The sequence below is a fragment of the Oncorhynchus mykiss genome, chromosome 15 (genome assembly GCF_057628025.1).
Source record: "Oncorhynchus mykiss isolate SJ-2025 chromosome 15, ASM5762802v1, whole genome shotgun sequence".
Classification (NCBI taxonomy): Eukaryota; Metazoa; Chordata; class Actinopteri; order Salmoniformes; family Salmonidae; genus Oncorhynchus; species Oncorhynchus mykiss.
The window spans coordinates 65,294,524-65,314,736 of record NC_143036.1 but is presented as its reverse complement, the minus strand read 5'-3'; the positions used below and the strand labels follow the sequence as shown (position 1 = coordinate 65,314,736).

At 41.6% G+C, this 20,213-nt stretch overlaps 1 long non-coding RNA gene and 1 gene segment (V, D, J or C); both read right to left on the bottom strand.

Annotated features, from left to right (window-relative positions):
- Positions 1-2,233: 2,233 nt before the first annotated feature.
- LOC110490540 (Ig kappa-b4 chain C region-like) lies at positions 2,234-4,494 on the bottom strand. The segment is given in 2 exon segments: positions 2,234-2,813; positions 3,524-4,494. Coding segments are annotated over 2 exon segments (474 nt in total).
- A 2,638-nt stretch (positions 4,495-7,132) lies between these two features.
- On the bottom strand, positions 7,133-9,103 carry LOC110500016 (uncharacterized). The gene is made up of 3 exons (XR_005036160.2): positions 9,029-9,103; positions 8,528-8,665; positions 7,133-7,646 (listed from the first exon to the last, which is right to left on the bottom strand). It is a non-coding gene; the product is annotated as an uncharacterized LOC110500016 (long non-coding RNA).
- Between the last annotated feature and the right edge of the window lie 11,110 nt (positions 9,104-20,213).

The window sequence follows — 20,213 nt, the reverse complement described above, 5'->3', positions numbered from 1 at the left end:
GCAGGTGATGAGGGGAAGAGACAGTGACATGGAACACTGATCAGTAGAGGAGGTCAACTTTGAATATGTTTAAAAAGCATCATTCAAATCACATGTTCCCCATCATCATCATCATCCTCACGCTTGTGAAAAATTATTGTCATGGTTGAAAAGTTCACTTAAATGAAGTTTTAAAACACACATGTTCTGTTCATATGCAGAGTCAGATCTCCAGATGTAAAAAATAAATAATGGTGAATTTACACCAGCATCAGCCCCCTAAATCAAATCCCCATGTGTACCTCATAACCAGATATGAATGTGATCATCTAGCATTATATGAACTTTCTTGATAAGCAGGTTACTGACTGTAACATCTGTGAATAAGACACGATGCTGGGCTCAAATATGAAACATGTTTGAATAATATATATTTTATCTGTCATTAATTATATGATGGAATATCTGTTATTGTAACTGCCCTGAATCCACCATAGAGTTTAGAACCAGTCACTCCCTCACATCTGTCCCAGTCCAGGTTATTTCAGGCAGTGAAACTGTTCAACTGCTAGACTGGTAGCTGTGGGAGTGAAACTGAGATTTACATAGACAGGGCTGGGTGGTTCTGCTTGTCCCAGAATAGAGCAGCACTGTCACCAGATGTTCACTCTGTCCCCAGAGGTTTGGAGATAGAGAAGACTCTATGACTATCGTGAAGCTGTGATACTGGCTATATTATGAGGATCATGTAAAATAAATGTAGTTTAATGTAGGTTTGAGCACATTGGTGAGAGTCCAAGATATTGATCAAATGTTCAATAACATTAGTTTACTGTCTTTACGAGTCTATAAATCAAGACGTTAAACAACTGTCCAAGAAAAATGAATACCATCTACTGTATGTGTCAAGACCTCTCCTGTTAACATTGTAGTACTTTTATTATTTTACTGTTATTTAACTAGGCAAGTCAATTACAAACAAATTCTTATTTTCAATGACGGTGCAGGAACAGTGGATTTTTATTTTATCAGCTTGGGGATTCAATCTTGCAGACTTTCAGTTACAAGTCCAATGCTAGACCTCTCCTGTTAATATGTTAACATTGCAGTATCTAGACCTGTCCTGTTAATCTGTTAACATTGTAGTATCTAGACCTCTCCTGTTAATCTGTTAACATTGTAGTATCTAGACCTCTCCTGTTAATCTGTTAACATTGTAGTATCTAGACCTCAACTGTTAATCTGTTAACATTGTAGTATCTAGACCTCTCCTGTTAATCTGTTAACATTGTAGTATCTAGACCTCTCCTGGTAATCTGTTAACATTGTAGTATCTAGACCTCTCCTGTTAGTCTGTTAACATTGTAGTATCTAGACCTTTCCTGTTAATCTGTTAACATTGTAGTATCTAGACCTCTCCTGTTAATCTGTTAACATTGTAGTATCTAGACCTCACCGGTTAATCTGTTAACATTGTAGTATCTAGACCTCTCCTGTTAATCTGTTAACATTGTAGTATCTAGACCTCTCCTGTTAATCTGTTAACATTGTAGTATCTAGACCTCACCGGTTAATCTGTTAACATTGTAGTATCTAGACCTCTCCTGTTAATCTGTTAACATTGTAGTATCTAGACCTCTCCTGTTAATCTGTTAACATTGTAGTATCTAGACCTCTCCTGTTAATCTGTTAACATTGTAGTATCTAGACCTCTCCTGTTAACCTGTTAACATTGTAGTATCTAGACCTCTCCTGTTAATCTGTTAACATTGTAGTATCTAGACCTCTCCTGTTAATCTGTTAACATTGTAGTATCTAGACCTCTCCTGTTAACCTGTTAACATTGTAGTATCTAGACCTCTCCTGGTAATCTGTTAACATTGTAGTATCTAGACCTCTCCTGTTAACCTGTTAACATTGTAGTATCTAGACCTCTCCTGTTAATCTGTTAACATTGTAGTATCTAGACCTCTCCTGTTAATCTGTTAACATTGTAGTATCTAGATCTCTCCTGTTAATCTGTTAACATTGTAGTATCTAGACCTCTCCTGTTAATCTGTTAACATTGTAGTATCTTGTGTTAGTATGAACTACTGGTTGATGACAATGCAGTGAGAACATAAATAACTAAGCAATGACATTTAGGTCTGATTGTTTTAAAATAAACTGTGAATCAGGCATTATGAATATATGTCTACACCATTCAACAACATTTAAGACCAAAGTCTAATTATTGAAAGTGAAAATAGAAATATTTGTCCAAAGGGAAATCTTTATTTTCATCTATTCATCAAAGCAAACATTCCTACAGTATCTAGTAGTAATAAAACAGAACACATCAAATCTAACACTGATTCAACCTCAGTCTACAGAGAGGATTGACACATGAACTCAAACAAAGCCCTATGTTAGTCTACATGTCAGTGATCAATAAGACAGAGAACATCTGATCTCAAAACACAGTCAAAGCAGAGGAACCAGCAACCTCTCTCCACAGGGGTGTGTGATTGAGGGGTCCTATCCAGAACAGTCAGCCTTCCTCAGGGTCTTAGTGACCGGATTCTGGGATTTCTGCTGGGCTTCACAGGTCACCTCTCCTGCCTTGGTCCACTCCTGGGCAGTGAGAGTCAGAGTGCTGCTCCAGCTGTACAGACCATCCTTCTCCAGGACCCCGGGACTGGTCTCCTGGTTCTTGTTGGTCCCGTCCACTTTCCAGCTCATGGTCCAGTCTGAGGGGAAGCCCTTGTTGGCCAGACATGTCAGTGTGGCTGTTGTTGTATTGGACAGCTCCTCACTAGAGGGGGGCAGGACGGTGAGGGTGGGGGCACTGTTACCTGGAACAAACAGAACACATCAACTAAGTAACTACATCAAGTACAGCTACACTTAAAGATTATCTTCAATCAAGTACACATCCAGATAAAGTGAATTGGAAATGCCCTCTAAATACAAATGTAACAGTTAGATTGTTTAAAAGCTGTAGAGAAAACACTAAAGTAATTATACAAAGCAGATTTATGAACCAAACCAGCATAAAGTGGTTAAATAACTAGAGTTACTAGTCATACGGTGTCAGTTATACATGTCATACAGATATTGTTAAGGAATGAATCTGATCAGAATAGCCTACTCATATTCATAGTATTTTCAGAATTTGAACATAAATTATTTTTAATTACATATCAAACATGTTAGATCATGAAGTCGGTTACAAACTGAGACCCTTTGTCTTCACAGTAACAGGGAAGGCTACCATGAACACAATGCAACAGTGATGTCTTCTTTATCCTATACCATTAAATAGTTATCATACCAGAATTAAGAGTTCTAGTCTGCAATCTTACAAATCAGACAGACAAATAAACCTACACTTTAACATATTGATGATATACAATATTATTTGAAAGAAGGCTCAGTCAAAAGAAATTTCAAAAGCATCTAAAAAATAATCTCAAATGTAAATATTTTAATAGAGACGGAGTTTAGGAAAGTAAATACCAAAGAATGTAGTCTGAAAGGCATATCAAAACAACATGTTACTTACTTCCAACATCAAGTCTGGTGCCACTACCAAAAGTCCTCCACAGTGATACAATCAGTATTACTGCTGGTACAAAAACCTCTCTGTGTTGTGATGCTGCAGCTGTTACAGTGAAGATCACGTATAGAGAATCATAATCAACACTAATACACTTTAACATCTTCCAGGTAGAACAAACACTTCATATTAGCTGTTTCTGGGTAATATAAATCTGAATTGTATCTTAAATCCAGATATGAGTATTTGTTCCTTCCTCTGTGTATCAGGTGTTCTCCTAGTCTGTAGATACAGTCCAGCATTAGATCAGTGTTGCTAGTATTCCTCCATATTGTCCATATGAAAGACAACAGCAGCAGCAGTAGTGATAGTGATCCATGTTGTATATTCCTTTATTAAACATGCTGATCTCAGATTTAACAGTGGTGGTAAAGTCACAGAGGACAGACAACACTACCAGAGGAATCCTACCAGCTTTAGTTTAGAGAAGTGTTCACTAACTGATTAGAGGAACTTACATGAGAGACCAAGCATGAGTGAACAGACAGTTCATTATATCTGATCATCATCAGAATAACAATATAATAGTGGTGTGTCATAAAAGTTGCCATACATCAGTTATCAGAGTTAACAGTTGTTGTTTGATGTTATTGAAGGGGTGGCATGTAGCTAGCGGTTAGAGTGTTGGGCCAGTAAACGAAAGGTTGCTAGTTCAAATCCCCAGGCTGACACGGTGAAACACCTATTGATGTTTCCTTTAGCAAGGGACTTAACTCTAATTGCTCCAGGGTCGCAGTTGATAATGGCAGATCCTGGCCGTGACCCCACTCTCTGAGGCTGTCTCAGGGGGAGTTGGGATATAAAAAAAATAAACACATGCGTGAAATAGGACAAATCTAAGCACCACCTAGTTATTATAAAAGAAAGCTCATGCAGGACAAAATATATTCTGATGGGAGCCGACTTGGAAACTGAAATAGATTTGAAACATTCATTTGCATAATGCATCTGCCCTTCTGCTCTTAGAGCATTTATAGCCTTGTGAGTTTAACACTTCATGACTGAGAGCCGTCCTTCATGACAACAGAACCCACAACAACCATGACTTTTATCACCATCTTAATCTGGACACTTGCTTTCTACGTCAAGGGTAAAAAACAATAAGAGTTGCGTTTGTGCAATGAAAAGTAAACTATTTGAGTGAACTGAAAGACTGAGCTTGTGTTTTTAATTCCAGGTAATGTACAATTACTTGTTTTCTCTGTTTCAGAATCCAGAGGACAGGTCACTGTGACCCAGACTCCTGCAGTGAAAACTGTTCTCCCAGGACAGAAAGTATCTATGATCTGTAAAGCCAGCAGTAATGTGCATAGTAATTGTCACAATAGTCAGTCATGGGGCCATCAGTGTCTATCCTGGTACCAACAGAAACCGGGAGAAAAACCCAAACTAATGATGCTCCCGGGGAACACACTCCGTTCTGGGACTCCATCTAGATTCAGTGGTAGTGGATCTGGGAGTGACTTCACTCTGACCATCAGTGGAGTCCAGGCTGAAGATGCAGGAGATTACTACTGTCAGAGTTACCACAGTGGTGATGTGTTCACACAGTGATACAGAGTCGTACAAAAACCTCCCTCAGTCAGACTGCACAGTGACTGTACTGATACAGCTGGGACCTACTGCAGGTGATGAGGGGAAGAGACAGTGACATGGAACACTGATCAGTAGAGGAGGTCAACTTTGAATATGTTTACAAAGCATCATTCAGATCACATGTTCCCCATCATCATCGTTATCAAGGTTGTGACTAGTTATGTTTGTCATGACCTGAAAGTCCACTTATAAAAGTTAGATGTTTTGAAACCCATGTTTTATTTAATTTGACCTTTATTCAGGTTAGTCTCTGATTAAACATATATTTTACGAGAGACCTGGTCAAAATAGCAGCACACAAAGTTTACACACAATTACAACATAAAACACAAAGCACTACAGATTAAAAACATAAATGCACACATTGAGAAGGCAATAATTATTTGGGGAGATGTGGTGCATTTAAGGGTTAAAACATTGACAGCCCCACACTTCATTGTCCACCATAGTTTTTACTCTAGCTACAGTAGTCAGTCTACAGTCTACCCTAGCTACAGTAGTCAGTCTACAGTCTATCCTAGCTACAGTAGTCAGTCTACAGTCTACCCTAGCTACAGTAGTCAGTCTACAGTCTACCCTAGCTACAGTAGTCAGTCTACAGTCTACCCTAGCTACAGTAGTCAATCTACAGTCTACCCTAGCTACTGTAGTCAGTCTACAGTCTACCCTAGCTACAGTAGTCAGTCTACAGTCTACCCTAGCTACAGTAGTCAGTCAAAGAGACAAGCACCTGCAATTTCATGTCCTTTGAAGCTCCTTCCAAGTGAAAGAGCCAGAGAACTGGAACACTTTTTCCCCCAGCTCTGTACAGGCCTTAGGTACAGTCAACAAGATACAGTCATGTGTAGACGATAGTTGTCATTTGTCTGCTGGTCAATGTAGGTACATCGGTCAATTGTGAGCCATTACCAGTCCACATGAGAAGCCAAACCAAAAGGTGTTATGACCTCAACATGAATTCAACGTTATAACCACTTCAGCCCCCCAGAACTAGTTCCCATATCAAATGTCGGATGTCAATGGAAGTATTAGTCTACAGCAAAGTATGAACTTTTTGTCCTGAGTAGGTTACCGACTGCTAGACCTGTAAATGAGACCTGATGCTGGACTGAACCATGACACACATGTACACCACACTATCTGCAATATCTACCCTACACACACTATCTGCAATATCTACCCTACACTACACTATCTGCAATATCTACCCTACACTACACTATCTGCAATATCTACCCTACACTACACTATCTACAATATCTACACTACACACACTATCTGCATCAAGTATAATACTAATTTTATCTGTCATTAATTACATTATGGCATATACGTTATGTTTCACTTCCTGCATCCACCATAGAGGTTATGAAAACCAGCCAATCTCTCAAATCTGGCCCAGTCCAGGCTATTTCAGTCAGTGAAACTGTTCAACTGCTTGTGTGGTAGCCGTGGAAGTGAAACTGAGATTGACATAGACAGGGCTGGGTGGTTCTGCTTGTCCCAGAATAGAGCAACACTGTCACGAGATGTTCACCCTGTCCCCAGAGTGTTGGAGGTAGAGAAGACCAGGGGAAATATAATGAAGTGTAGAATACATATTGTTGAAAACCAATTACTAAAACATCTCATTTAATAAACATTGCAAATATACATGTTATGAAAAGTAACTATTTAGAAGTGAGAGTTCTGAGAGCAGATCTTAGAGGTTTATTATCAAATATCCCTAATCATTATCCTCACTGGTATTGATGCTACAGTATAACTGGATCATTCAGTTGTAGAAATGAATGCAGAGTATTTGTTGGATCAGATACACTTTTAATTCTGTTTGAAAACATGAGCTATATGCAACAATGCTAAATTATGAAGCTGATTGATATAAATGAGTATGAAATGTGCTGCCTATTCATGAGATAGAGATCATTGGAATCATGATTAAATAAACGCTTGCGGTTATTTTTTAATCAAAACAAGCTTTATTTGAACTTGAAGGCAAGACGACATGTACAACTAAATCTCAAAATAGTTTAGCACACTGCACTACTGATATTATTCACTATTATACTATTATACTGGAACATTCAACTCTAAAACACTAATGTTTCCTTCACTTGCACCATGTGGGGAATCTCTAGCCCCCTACAATGGCTCTAGACACTACAGTGACTTTTCCGGAAGGCGGCCGAGTCACTGGTGTCGTCGTGGGCGACCCTGCAGGTGTAGACCTCTCCCTCTTCCCAGCGTGCCTTGCTCAGGGTCAGGGTGCTGCTGCAACTGTAGCGGCCACCCGTCTCTTCTTCTGTGGTGGTCAGGACCCCCTCCTTCACCTCTGCCCCGTCTACCTCCCAGCTCACCATCGCCCCCTGGGGGGAGTAGTCACTCAGCAGGCAGGCCAGTGTGGCCGAGCCCCCGGAGAGCTGCTCAGAGGACGGGGGGAGCAGAGACACTTTGGGCCTGACAGAGGGACCAGCTGGAAAAGAGGAGAGGGTCAGCTACCACTACTACCCTATAACATTAGGAGAGGGTCGGTTACTACTACTCTATAACATTATCAGAGGAGAAACTGTTATCAGTTTACAAAACCATTTCAGAGCAACAATACACACAGGATGAACAACTAGCTACAGTACAGAGAACAACCGACAACACTGAAACACTGAATCTATGAAGATAATGGCAAAAGAACTCTGGATGGATTTTTAGATAAACAATCCATCAGATAAATGCTCCACAGTTTAGCACACCAAGAGCAACTGAACACTAGGATGGGGTTTCCTGGATACAGATGAAGCCTAGTCCTAGACTAAAAATCACTTTAATACAGTCTGGATACAGATTAATCCTAGTCCTAGACTAAAAATCACTTTAATATTGTCTGGATACAGTATCATTTAATATTCACAATTTTAAATGAGACATGAAATATCAATAAATGTCAAATCTACTGAGATACATGCCCCAAATGACCTCAAAATTCTATTCAAAACTATTCCCCTTGAAACCATGTCAGTGTTAACATCTACTATGAATACTATACAAAGTGTTGCTTATATTATAGAAATAGTAGTTGCTACATCTTGACAGAACATTGAGCTGACATGCAATACTGTATATCAAAATGTGCCCTTTTTAAATCAAATCGCACGTTAGAATACTTATGGTTTTATTACCAAGTAATAATTCTCACTTCGGTGACTCTGCCCTCTAAAAATCATCCAATCTGTCCACAGAAATCTCTAAAAATATATAGCCTAGAAGTCTTTCCTCTGGAGAAGATGATAACATTTCTTAACGTTGTTCAATAGCATGATTACATTTAGTTTTATGAGAGAAAGACAAAAATGGACTTACTTTTCACCACCAGTTTTGTGCCGCTTCCAAAAGTGTACCACAGTGATTCATTGTGGTGAAGTCTCCGTACAAAAACCTCCTTCACACAGGAGTGAGCACCTTCACACACAGTGCACTCTCAGTACCACCCTGATAGTGCTGAAGTGCAAGTATAATACAATAAGTACTGAAGCACTAGAATAATAAAATAGTACCCAAGTACTAGTATAATACAATAGGGAGTGATAGTACTGAAGTACTAGTATAATACAATAGAGACTGATAGTACTAGTATAATGCATTATGTACTGATAGTACTGAAGCACTAGAATAATAAAATAGTACCAAAGTACTAGTATAATACAATAGAGACTGATAGTACTGAAGTACTAGTATAATACAATAGAGAGTGATAGTACTAGTATAATACATTATGTACTGATAGTACTGAAGTAACTAGTATAATACATGATGTACTGATAGTTCTGAAGTACTAGTATAATATAATAGGGACTGATAGACCTGGGTTATGAGTAAATCCATTGAAGAACGCAGATCATTATACATTTACGTTATTAGGTATTGCAAATATCATAACACAATCTGTATAATTAGTATCATCCTTACCAGGAAGACTATTTACATAGAACACTTTGCATCGGCAGTACACGCTTCAGTGCTCTGGGAGTGTTTATAGCCTTGTGAGTTAACACTTCAAGACAGAGAGCTGTCCTTCATGACAACAGAACTTCCACTTTGACTTTGATCATGAGCTTCTTGTTGATATTTATGTTCTTAATTCAGGGTAAAACTATTGAATATCATGATCTTCAAAATGTATTTCTTATTGAAATATTACATCTAAATTGCCTCTGCCTCAGACTGAGATTCATGAAAATGTAGACAAATCAAACAGTTCAATAAAAATGTATTTAAATGTCCATTTCAGAATCCAGAGGACAGGTCACTGTGACTCAGACTCCTGCAGTGAAAGTTGTTCTCCCAGGACAGCCTGTTATTATTGTTAGGTTCCTATTTTTCAGAGTAAATAACACACGGACACTAGAGAAGCTTTAACCAATTTTAATTATTCCAAAAGGTTCTGTACAGGTGTAATTCAGACAACCCAACATTCCTCCCATCCAGATATATATATCCCCTTAAGACACTCCTCTCCAATCCTTACTTCCTATGGTTTGACAGAAAGAGTAACAAGATACCAAACCCTTAGTACTCCCGTAAGGGAATCTGTCCTCACCTCAACCCCTCGTTCACCTAATCCACAGATATCCACCTGTCTCCACTGTATCAACACGTTGCTCTAGTCCATCAAGCACATTCCAAAGCCTTCTGGCTTTCTACAGACAACCCTTAACTTCTGACATAAAACCCAGTCCCTTTTACTCTATGCTTCTGATCTATCATGTCTTTAATATCTCAATGTTCAAAATGTCGAATCCAACATTATAAACTGTGAAACCAGTTCAAATGTAGCAGATGTTTGTGCTGGGGATTATATCTGTATGGCCTGGTACCACCAGAAACCTAGAAGAGCTCCTAAACTCCTGATGCACTCTTCAAATCAACGTCAGTCTGGGACTCCATCTAGATTCAGTGGCGGTGGATCTCATAAGGACTTCACTCTGACCATCAGTGAAGTCCAGGCTGTAGATGCAGGAGATTACTACTGTCATAGTTACCACTACATCAATAGTAAAGATGTGTTCACCGATATACAGAGTCGTACAAAAACCTCTCAGTCAGACTGTACAGTGACTGTACTGATACAGCTGGGACCTACTGCAGGTACTGAGGGGGAAGAGACAGTGACATGGAACACTGATCACTAGATGAAGTAAATTGTGCCATGTGACAATATGGTTAGATCATGACATTCATCATCATGGTTGTGATCATAGAATGTCATATTATAACTATTTAATATAATAGGAATTTAGTAGGATCTCTGTGGTTGTGACTGGTTATATTTGTTATGACCTGGAAGTTCATATAACATTTTTTGAAGATTTAAAAACAATACCAGTCATAACTCCACAATTACAGTCCATAAGAAGTACAAAAAGGGTGATATTAAATAACCGTTTCTTAATGTTAGCCCTATATAACAAGTTCCCATATGCACCTCACAACCAAATATTGATGTGACCTTCTAACTGAATATACACCATTTTTAATGAGCAGGTTAGTGACTGTTAGATCTGTGAATGAGACATGATGCAGAACTCAGACATGTACACTTCTGGTGGGAGGAGCTATATACAGTATCTACATAAAGTATAATAACTATTTTATCTGTCATTATTTGCATGATGGCATATCTGTTATGTCTTCCTCACTGAATCCGCCATAAAGATTCAAACCAGTCCACTCACATCTGGCCCAGTCCAGGGTATTTCAGGCAGTGTAACAGTAACAGTTCAACTGCTCGACTGGTAGCTGTGGGAGTGAAACTGAGATTTACATAGACAGGGCTGGGTGGTTCTGCATGTCCCAGAATAGAGCAGTACTGTCACCAGATGTTCAGCTTGTCCCCAGGAGATTAGAGATAGTTTTCTCTATGGCAATCTTGATTCTCTGATACTTGTAATATATGTGGATACCTTTTTTTTGTTAATGTAGTTTAAGGTGTGATCATCACATTGTTTAGAGTCCAAGATATTGATATCGAGTTGATAAAATAATTTAAATGTTGAAAGATAAGTGAAATAATTCCACTCTGAAACCTTATTGTATGAAATTGATTAGAATCATAAAAATTAAAATCTGAGGATGTGTGTAGTTTTAGTCAAATCAAATCAAATCAAATCCAATTTTATTTGTCACATACACATGGTTAGCAGATGTTAATGCGAGTGTAGCGAAATGCTTGTGCTTCTAGTTCCGACAATGCAGTAATAACAAGTAATCTAACTAACAATTCCAAAACTACTGTCTTGTACACAGTGTAAGGGGATAAAGAATATGTACATAAGGATATATGAATGAGTGATGGTACAGAGCAGAATAGGCAAGATACAGTAGATGGTATCGAGTACAGTATGTACAAATGAGATGAGTATGTAAACAAAGTGGCATAGTTTAAAGTGGCTAGTGATACATGTATTACATAAGGATACAGTCGATGATATAGATGAGATGAATAATGTAGGGTAAGTAACATTATATAAGGTGGCATTGTTTAAAGTGGCTAGTGATATATTTACATAATTTCCCATCAATTCCCATTATTAAAGTGGCTGGAGTTGAGTCAGTGTCAGTGTGTTGGCAGCAGCCACTCAGTGTTAGTGGTGGCTGTTTAACAGTCTGATGGCCTTGAGATAGAAGCTGTTTTTCAGTCTCTCGGTCCCAGCTTTGATGCACCTGTACTGACCTCGCCTTCTGGATGATAGCGGGGTGAACAGGCAGTGGCTCGGGGGGTTGATGTCCTTGATGATCTTTATGGCCTTCCTGTGACATCGGGTGATGTAGGTGTCCTGGAGGGCAGGTAGTTTGCCCCCGGTGATGCGTTGTGCAGACCTCACTACCCTCTGGAGAGCCTTACGGTTGAGGGCGGTGCAGTTGCCATACCAGGCGGTGATACAGCCCGCCAGGATGCTCTCGATTGTGCATCTGTAGAAGTTTGTGAGTGCTTTTGGTGACAAGCCGAATTTCTTCAGCCTCCTGAGGTTGAAGAGGCGCTGCTGCGCCTTCTTCAAGATGCTGTCTGTGTGAGTGGAACAATTCAGTTTGTCTGTGATGTGTATGCCGAGGAACTTAAAACTTGCTACCCTCTCCACTACTGTTCCATCGATGTGGATAGGGGGGTGTTCCCTCTGCTGTTTCCTGAAGTCCACAATCATCTCCTTAGTTTTGTTGACGTTGAGTGTGAGGTTATTTTCCTGACACCACACTCCGAGGGCCCTCACCTCCTCCCTGTAGGCCGTCTCGTCGTTGTTGGTAATCAAGCCTACCACTGTTGTGTCGTCCGCAAACTTGATGATTGAGTTGGAGGCGTGCGTGGCCACGCAGTCGTGGGTGAACAGGGAGTACAGGAGAGGGCTCAGAACGCACCCTTGTGGGGCCCCAGTGTTGAGGATCAGCGGGGAGGAGATGTTGTTGCCTACCCTCACCACCTGGGGGCGGCCCGTCAGGAAGTCCAGTACCCAGTTGCACAGGGCGGGGTCGAGACCCAGGGTCTCGAGCTTGATGACGAGCTTGGAGGGTACTATGGTGTTGAATGCCGAGCTGTAGTCAATGAACAGCATTCTCACATAGGTATTCCTCTTGTCCAGATGGGTTAGGGCAGTGTGCAGTGTGGTTTAGATTGCATCGTCTGTGGACCTATTTGGGCGGTAAGCAAATTGGAGTGGGTCTAGGGTGTCAGGTAGGGTGGAGGTGATATGGTCCTTGACTAGTCTCTCAAAGCACTTCATGATGACGGATGTGAGTGCTACGGGGCGGTAGTCGTTTAGCTCAGTTACCTTAGCTTTCTTGGGGACAGGAACAATGGTGGCCCTCTTGAAGCATGTGGGAACAGCAGACTGGTATAGGGATTGATTGAATATGTCCGTAAACACACCGGCCAGCTGGTCTGCGCATGCTCTGAGGGCGCGGCTGGGGATGCCGTCTGGGCCTGCAGCCTTGCGAGGGTTAACACGTTTAAATGTCTTACTCACCTCGGCTGCAGTGAAGGAGAGACCGCATGTTTTCGTTGCAGGCCGTGTCAGTGGCACTGTATTGTCCTCAAAGCGGGCAAAAAAGTTATTTAGTCTGCCTGGGAGCAAGACATCCTGGTCCGTGACTGGGCTGGATTTCTTCCTGTAGTCCGTGATTGACTGTAGACCCTGCCACATGCCTCTTGTGTCTGAGCCGTTGAATTGAGATTCTACTTTGTCTCTGTACTGGCGCTTAGCTTGTTTGATAGCCTTGCGGAGGGAATAGCTGCACTGTTTGTATTCGGTCATGTTACCAGACACCTTGCCCTGATTAAAAGCAGTGGTTCGCGCTTTCAGTTTCACACGAATGCTGCCATCAATCCACGGTTTCTGGTTAGGGAATGTTTTAATCGTTGCTATGGGAACGACATCTTCAACGCACGTTCTAATGAACTCGCTCACCGAATCAGCGTATTCGTCAATGTTGTTGTCTGACGCAATACGAAACATCTCCCAGTCCACGTGATGGAAGCAGTCTTGGAGTGTGGAGTCAGCTTGGTCGGACCAGCGTTGGACAGACCTCAGCGTGGGAGCCTCTTGTTTTAGTTTCTGTCTGTAGGCAGGGATCAACAAAATGGAGTCGTGGTCAGCTTTTCCGAAAGGGGGGCGGGGCAGGGCCTTAAATGCGTCGCGGAAGTTAGAGTAACAATGATCCAAGGTCCTTCCACCCCTGGTTGCGCAATCGATATGCTGATAAAATTTAGGGAGTCTTGTTTTCAGATTAGCCTTGTTAAAATCCCCAGCTACAATGAATGCAGCCTCCGGATAAATCGTTTCCAGTTTGCAGAGAGTTAAATAAAGTTCGTTCAGAGCCATCGATGTGTCTGCTTGGGGGGGGATATATACGGCTGTGATTATAATCGAAGAGAATTCTCTTGGTAGATAATGCGGTCTACATTTGATTGTGAGGAATTCTAAATCAGGTGAACAGAAGGATTTGAGTTCCTGTATGTTTCTTTCATCACACCATGTCACGTTGGCCATGAGGCATACGCCCCCGCCACTCTTCTTACCAGAAAGATGTTTGTTTCTGTCAGCGCGATGCGTGGAGAAACCCGTTGGCTGCACCGCTTCGGATAGAGTCTCTCCAGTGAGCCATGTTTCAGTGAAGCAAAGGACGTTACAGTCTCTGATGTCCCTCTGGAATGCTACCCTTGCTCGGATTTCATCAACCTTGTTGTCAAGAGACTGGACATTGGCAAGAAGAATGCTAGGGAGTGGTGCACGGTGTGCCCGTCTCCGGAGTCTGACCAGAAGACCGCCTCGTTTCCCTCTCTTTCGGAGTCGTTTTTTTGGGTCGCTGCATAGGATCCACTCCGTTGTCCTGTTTGTAAGGCAGAACACAGGATCCGCGTCGCGAAAAACATATTCTTGGTCGTACTGATGGTGAGTTGACGCTGATCTTATATTCAGTAGTTCTTCTCGACTGTATGTAATGAAACCTAAGATGACCTGGGGTACTAATGTAAGAAATAACACGTAAAAAAAACAAAAAACTGCATAGTTTCCTAGGAACGCGAAGCGAGGCGGCCATCTCTGTCGGCGCCGGAAGTTGTTAGGTTAGGTTAGACAATGTGTCTGTATAGAGGAAAAACACAGACTGTCAGTCATTTAATTCATTCTGAACTGGAATAAACTGACTGATCACATCACACAGATGTATAACAGAACCACAGGAGGCTGCTGAGAGGAGGAAGGTTTAAAATAATGGCTGGAAAGGAGCAAATGGGAATGGCATCAAACACCTGGAAACCATATGATTGATGTATTTGATACAATTCCACTCCAGCCATTACCATGAGCCTGTCCTCCCCAATTAAGGTGCCACCAACCTCCTGTGAACAAAAATAAATAAATACATTAAATAAATAAATCAGGCATACTGTATATCTCATTGTAGAAATTATTGTTGAAAAAAAGAATAGGTTGTAACTGTTGCTGTTAAAATAAAATAAATAATTTATATTCTTAACTGGAATAAACTGATTGATCACATCACACAGATGTAGCACACAGATGTAGACCAGCACACACACATACTCCTAATGAGAGGTGTGGCTGGTTGAAGTTTAACAAGCAGGTCTATTCTGGGCTCAGTTTGACAGTGCAACCCTGAGGTCATGTTCAGCATTGAGTCTGTTTCTGTACTTGTTTTTTAAGTATGCCAGAGTTGAGAACCCTGACTCGCATAGGTATGTGGTGCCAAACTGGACCAGAACATCTACTGCTTTCTCAGTCAGGCAGGAGACCCCTTCCTGCTGTAGATGAGCAACCCAGGACTGTGTGAGTGTGTTTGCCTCAAAAAACACCTCGCTGCCATTGCTTGTAGTGTCACTAAGGCCTCCATCTCTGGCAGACTGCTTGAAAGGGATACCTCCCCCATTTAAGTTTGAGATCTCTGTGGGTTAGAAAAGTACGGGTCAAAGTTCTGCTGCAGGCTGGCCATGTACTCAGCCATGTCCTTCTTCACGGCTTCACATAGGGGGGAATCTATCTGCTGCATGTGAGCTGACAGAACAGGGAACATGCCATATGCTCCAGCCTTCAGCTGTGACTGCCACAATCCCAGGGGTGCAGTGAATCCTCTGATGCCATCTTCAGGCTCCAAAATGGTTGATTCCTTGCCCTGGAGGCTTGAGTTTAACTCATTGAGCCATCTGAAAATGTCAACCAGGTAAGCCAGCCAAGCCAACCACAGTTTGTCACAGAAGAGGTCTGCAAGGTCGCTGTCCTCTTTCTCTAGATAGGCCAGAACCACCTCTCCGCCTCTCTCAGTTCCCACAGCCTCTCCAGGACCCTCCCCCTGGACACAATGAAAGAGCAGGTGCTCATGGTCTGCTCCCATCTCCTTGCAAAGCTCTCTGAACAGCCTTGTTTGAAGAGGTCTCTTCTTGATCAGATTCACCATCTTTACGACTGAGTCGAAAACAGCCCCTTGGTTAGGTTGTAATGCTTTGCTGGCCAAAGACTCCCTGTGCAGAATACAATGTGTCAGTTTCACACCACTCTGCAGGACATGAGCTATGAATCCGGAGTTGGACCCAGTCATGCATCTTGCACAATCAGTGCAAATCCCAACACAATTTGCCCAGTCAATTTGTAAGTCTTTCAAATGAGTGTCTACCACCCTAAAAATGTAATCTCCCCTTGTTGTTGTTGTTTGTAGATGGTCACAGAAAATAAAGTCCTCCTGGATATCATCATCATCAAATACGCATCTTGCATATACCACCAACTGTGGAATTTCAGCCACATCTGACTCATCTAATTGAAGAGAGAATTTCTTGTGCGGTTTCATCTTTTCTATCACAGATGCTTGTATGTCAACTGACATCTCTTTTGCCCACTGTGCCATTGGAAAGTGGGACTGAGTCCACTTTTTTTGCTGCCTCCTCACTCAGAGATACACAGACATCCCTCAGGCAGGGTTTGATGAGCTCCTCTCCTATAATGTGGGGCTTCGTTGTCTTGGCTATATTTAGGTTCACCTGGTATGAAGCTTTGAGGATAGCTCTGTTCCCTTCGAATGCCTGTTAGAGGGGCAGAGAAAGCCTCTTGTCAAAAATCCCTTTCAACAAACTATTTACATTTTTTTTAAAATCTAAATATGAACTACTCTTGATTTATCTTATCAGCTGTGTGTGTGTTATGGTCTACATCTGTGTGATGTGTTAAATCATTTTATTTAGAATAAAAAATATGACTTGTATTTTAACAGCAACAGTTCCAGCCTAGACTTGTTTTCAACAATAATTTCTACAGTAAGATGTACAGTAGGCCTGATAATTTTTCATCTTCATCTGTACTGTTACTTAGGGTCGCACTATCAGTATCTTGCTAGCTTGCTTTGGGTAACGTTAGCTATTAGCTGAGTATGAGGGGATCGTTTGAAAGACAAACTCACATCTACTTCTATGAGAGATGGTGCTCCCTTATTTCTGCTTATTATCACCTGTTATTAAATGACAACAATGCCTTGTTAGTTGACTTACTCTTCCACTGTCGAAGCACTGTTTCCTGAAGAATTCTGCCCTGTTCTGAAAGAACTCCCTGGGTTTACCGTCATACGTGTCGTTTTAATTTGTTCATTTTGAGAGACTCATTACTTAGAACTTCCCCGCAGAAAACACATTGCGGGCAATCCTCGTTATTTCTCAAAGCTTGTACAAAACCAAGCGAGAGAAACTCATCACTTTATTTGCGTTTCATGATGATTGAGCCCAGTCAGAACTTGCAGCTAGCTTGAGTCAATTTGATGACAGAGGTAAGTGATGGCGAGTGAGAATGACAAGTCAGCGCAGTGTTGCCAACTCCTCAGTAAGGAAAATAGCTATTGGCTGTCCTAAAAGTCGCTAAATGACATCATCACCTAATTTGCATAATTGGCCATGTGCATGTAAGTGTGATGGATGCTGTAGGAGAGAGGAATAAAGTCGTGGGAGAGACAAAAAGTGAGTAAAGAACTACAAATGAACTTTGTCGATTAATGTTTTTTTAATGTCACAATTCCAATCCTCCTCCTTTATCCGGGCTTGGGACCGGTAAAAGTAACACAATAGTTTTTTTTAAAGTTCAGTTTTCTTAATTTTGTTTGGTTTTTAACCTTATGGTCCACTTAGGAGCCTACAACAGGTCACAGTAAAACATGAACATTTTTAACCATTACATTTTATTTATTTTTTTGTATACAATCTACATTAACAATCTAAATGGACCAAAAAGAGACAATAGAAAAAACTGTCAATGGCAATGTGAGAAAATTATGGTAACTAGTCTGGCCCTAATTCAAGTTAATAGATTTTTTTTCCAGACCCCCCTCCACCCCATACAGGCTGTGCTGGCTCACAGAAAGAGTGGGTCATCGTCATTTTGGTCAGGGCTCTCTATGGCAGGTTCAGCAACTGAGGGAGCTGACTTAAATGAGTAAGCAGCTGATGTGCCAAAAAGCTGCAAAACATTATCAGGCAGCTGGTGCTCATAGCAAGCCTCACCAGACAGCTTCAGTTCATATCGAATGTACAGGATGGAGTTAAGGGTCTGCAAGGACATCCGATTTCTAAGTTTGCTTTTTACCACACTTATCTGGCTGAATACACTCTCGACTTCAGCATTCAAGTTTGGCAAGGACAACACAGACACAGCAGCCATGGCAAGTTCTTGAAACGGGTTGATATCAGCTGCATCCCTGAACTTCCAAATCTCACTCCAGAAGCCCAGTGTGTTTTTGTCTCATTCCATTTATTAAGATGGATGGCACGCCATTGCTGGACAATCTTGTCTATCTCTGAAGGGGAGTAGCCAAGGACCTTGGCTATTTTTTCTATTTCTCCAAGGCTCTTATTGTGCTTTAGAGTTTCCTCCACATTGAAAACTGACATGTACTGCAATGCTTGTCCGGCAGTCTCACCCTCAACTCATTAATGAGGGAGATGGTGAAGGCTACACACCGCTTTCTGACATTGTTTTCATCCTCAGGTGCAAGGTGGAACTCAGCTGCCTTTGACTTAAAAAGGTAACCAAGGTACGGTTTGGGACTGATGTATTCATCTATTGGCCCTTTGAGTACATCAACATTTGCCAGTGGATTCAGCATCCTGCTGCTCACAGACTTGATCAGGCGAACCAAGCTGTCAAGTAGCTTAAGAGGATCTACTTGCTCTCCTCTTTGAGGATCACTGTACATAGAGTAGAAAACCTCAGCCATGTAGCAGTGTTCACTGGACTTGGTGACTGTGAAATGCAGCCTAATCTCCTCCCACTGGTCCAAAATGCGTGAAACCGTGGATTCAATGGAGGGCCAACATGTGGCACACACCTTGGTTATCTGTAAAGATTTCTCCCCACAGTTGAGTGGGCCTCCCTGCGCTTTGGAGACACTGAAAACCAGTTAGAAGTTCTCCACACTACGGGGATGGTGTTATTGGAAGCAGGACTTACAGCAAGCTGCAGAGTGGCACACACAGCGAATAAGAAACAGATATTTGAGGCCATACTCCTCCTTCAGCACTTTATGGACCCCATTGTTAATCCCCGTCAGAACAAAGGCATTGTCAGTCCCTATCCCCAGGAGTTTCTCTTTTTTAAGAAAACACTTAGAGGAAAGCCACAACAGCACAGGCTATAGATTTGGCATCTCCTCCTTCCAACACAACAAGCCCCAGAAATGTTGATACTGTTAGTGTTCAAATACTGGAGAGTCGAGACCAAATCACGGACGCTGGACAGAGTGGATTTCAGTTGTAACAAAAGGCAGTTTTAATGAGTCAAAAGATATCTTGTCCCGCAGTTTTACGTGCACGGATCTAGTTCATATAAGGAAGGAGTCAGGTGAAAAAGAGACCTATACAAAGGTTACAATCATTTTTATACATAGAATAAAGTAGGTAGAGTCTTGTCGCCTTCTGGATGGTCCTGAAGGGTTGGAGGCGGACCTGTTCTGGCCAGAGCAGGAGCCCCATTGGTGCACAGCAGAATCTTCTGTTCTGAGCACCCGACCAGTAGAGGGGGGTTGAGATGTGTGTGTTTATGTAAGGAGATATTTGTGTGTCAGTGGGGGTCGTGAGGCAGGACAACAGAGCTGAGGGGGGTAGTTTTAGGGGGGTAGTTTTATTGCTGGGTGAGTGAGCTGGTTCCTGTTTTAGCAGGGGTAAGTAAGATGACTTGAGTCATTGGCTTGGCGCTGTATAATATATGAGCTATGTGTATGAATGTTTACACATATATATATATATATATATGACAATACAATTGTCTGCTTGGTGTCACTAAAGTACTTTATCACAACCCCCAGGTACGTAGAAACACTTGCATCCATGTACTCATCGAGGAGGAGGCTGAAATGCTGGTCACCCACATCTGTGACCAACTTTTTCAGAAAGTATGGTGCTAGAACACCGTTAATCATTTCTGTGCACTTTGTCCTGTGCATTTTGAAGTGGATAGCAGCAGTGGAGTCTGAGAAAGCAGCTCTACATGCTTCTCCAATGTGATCA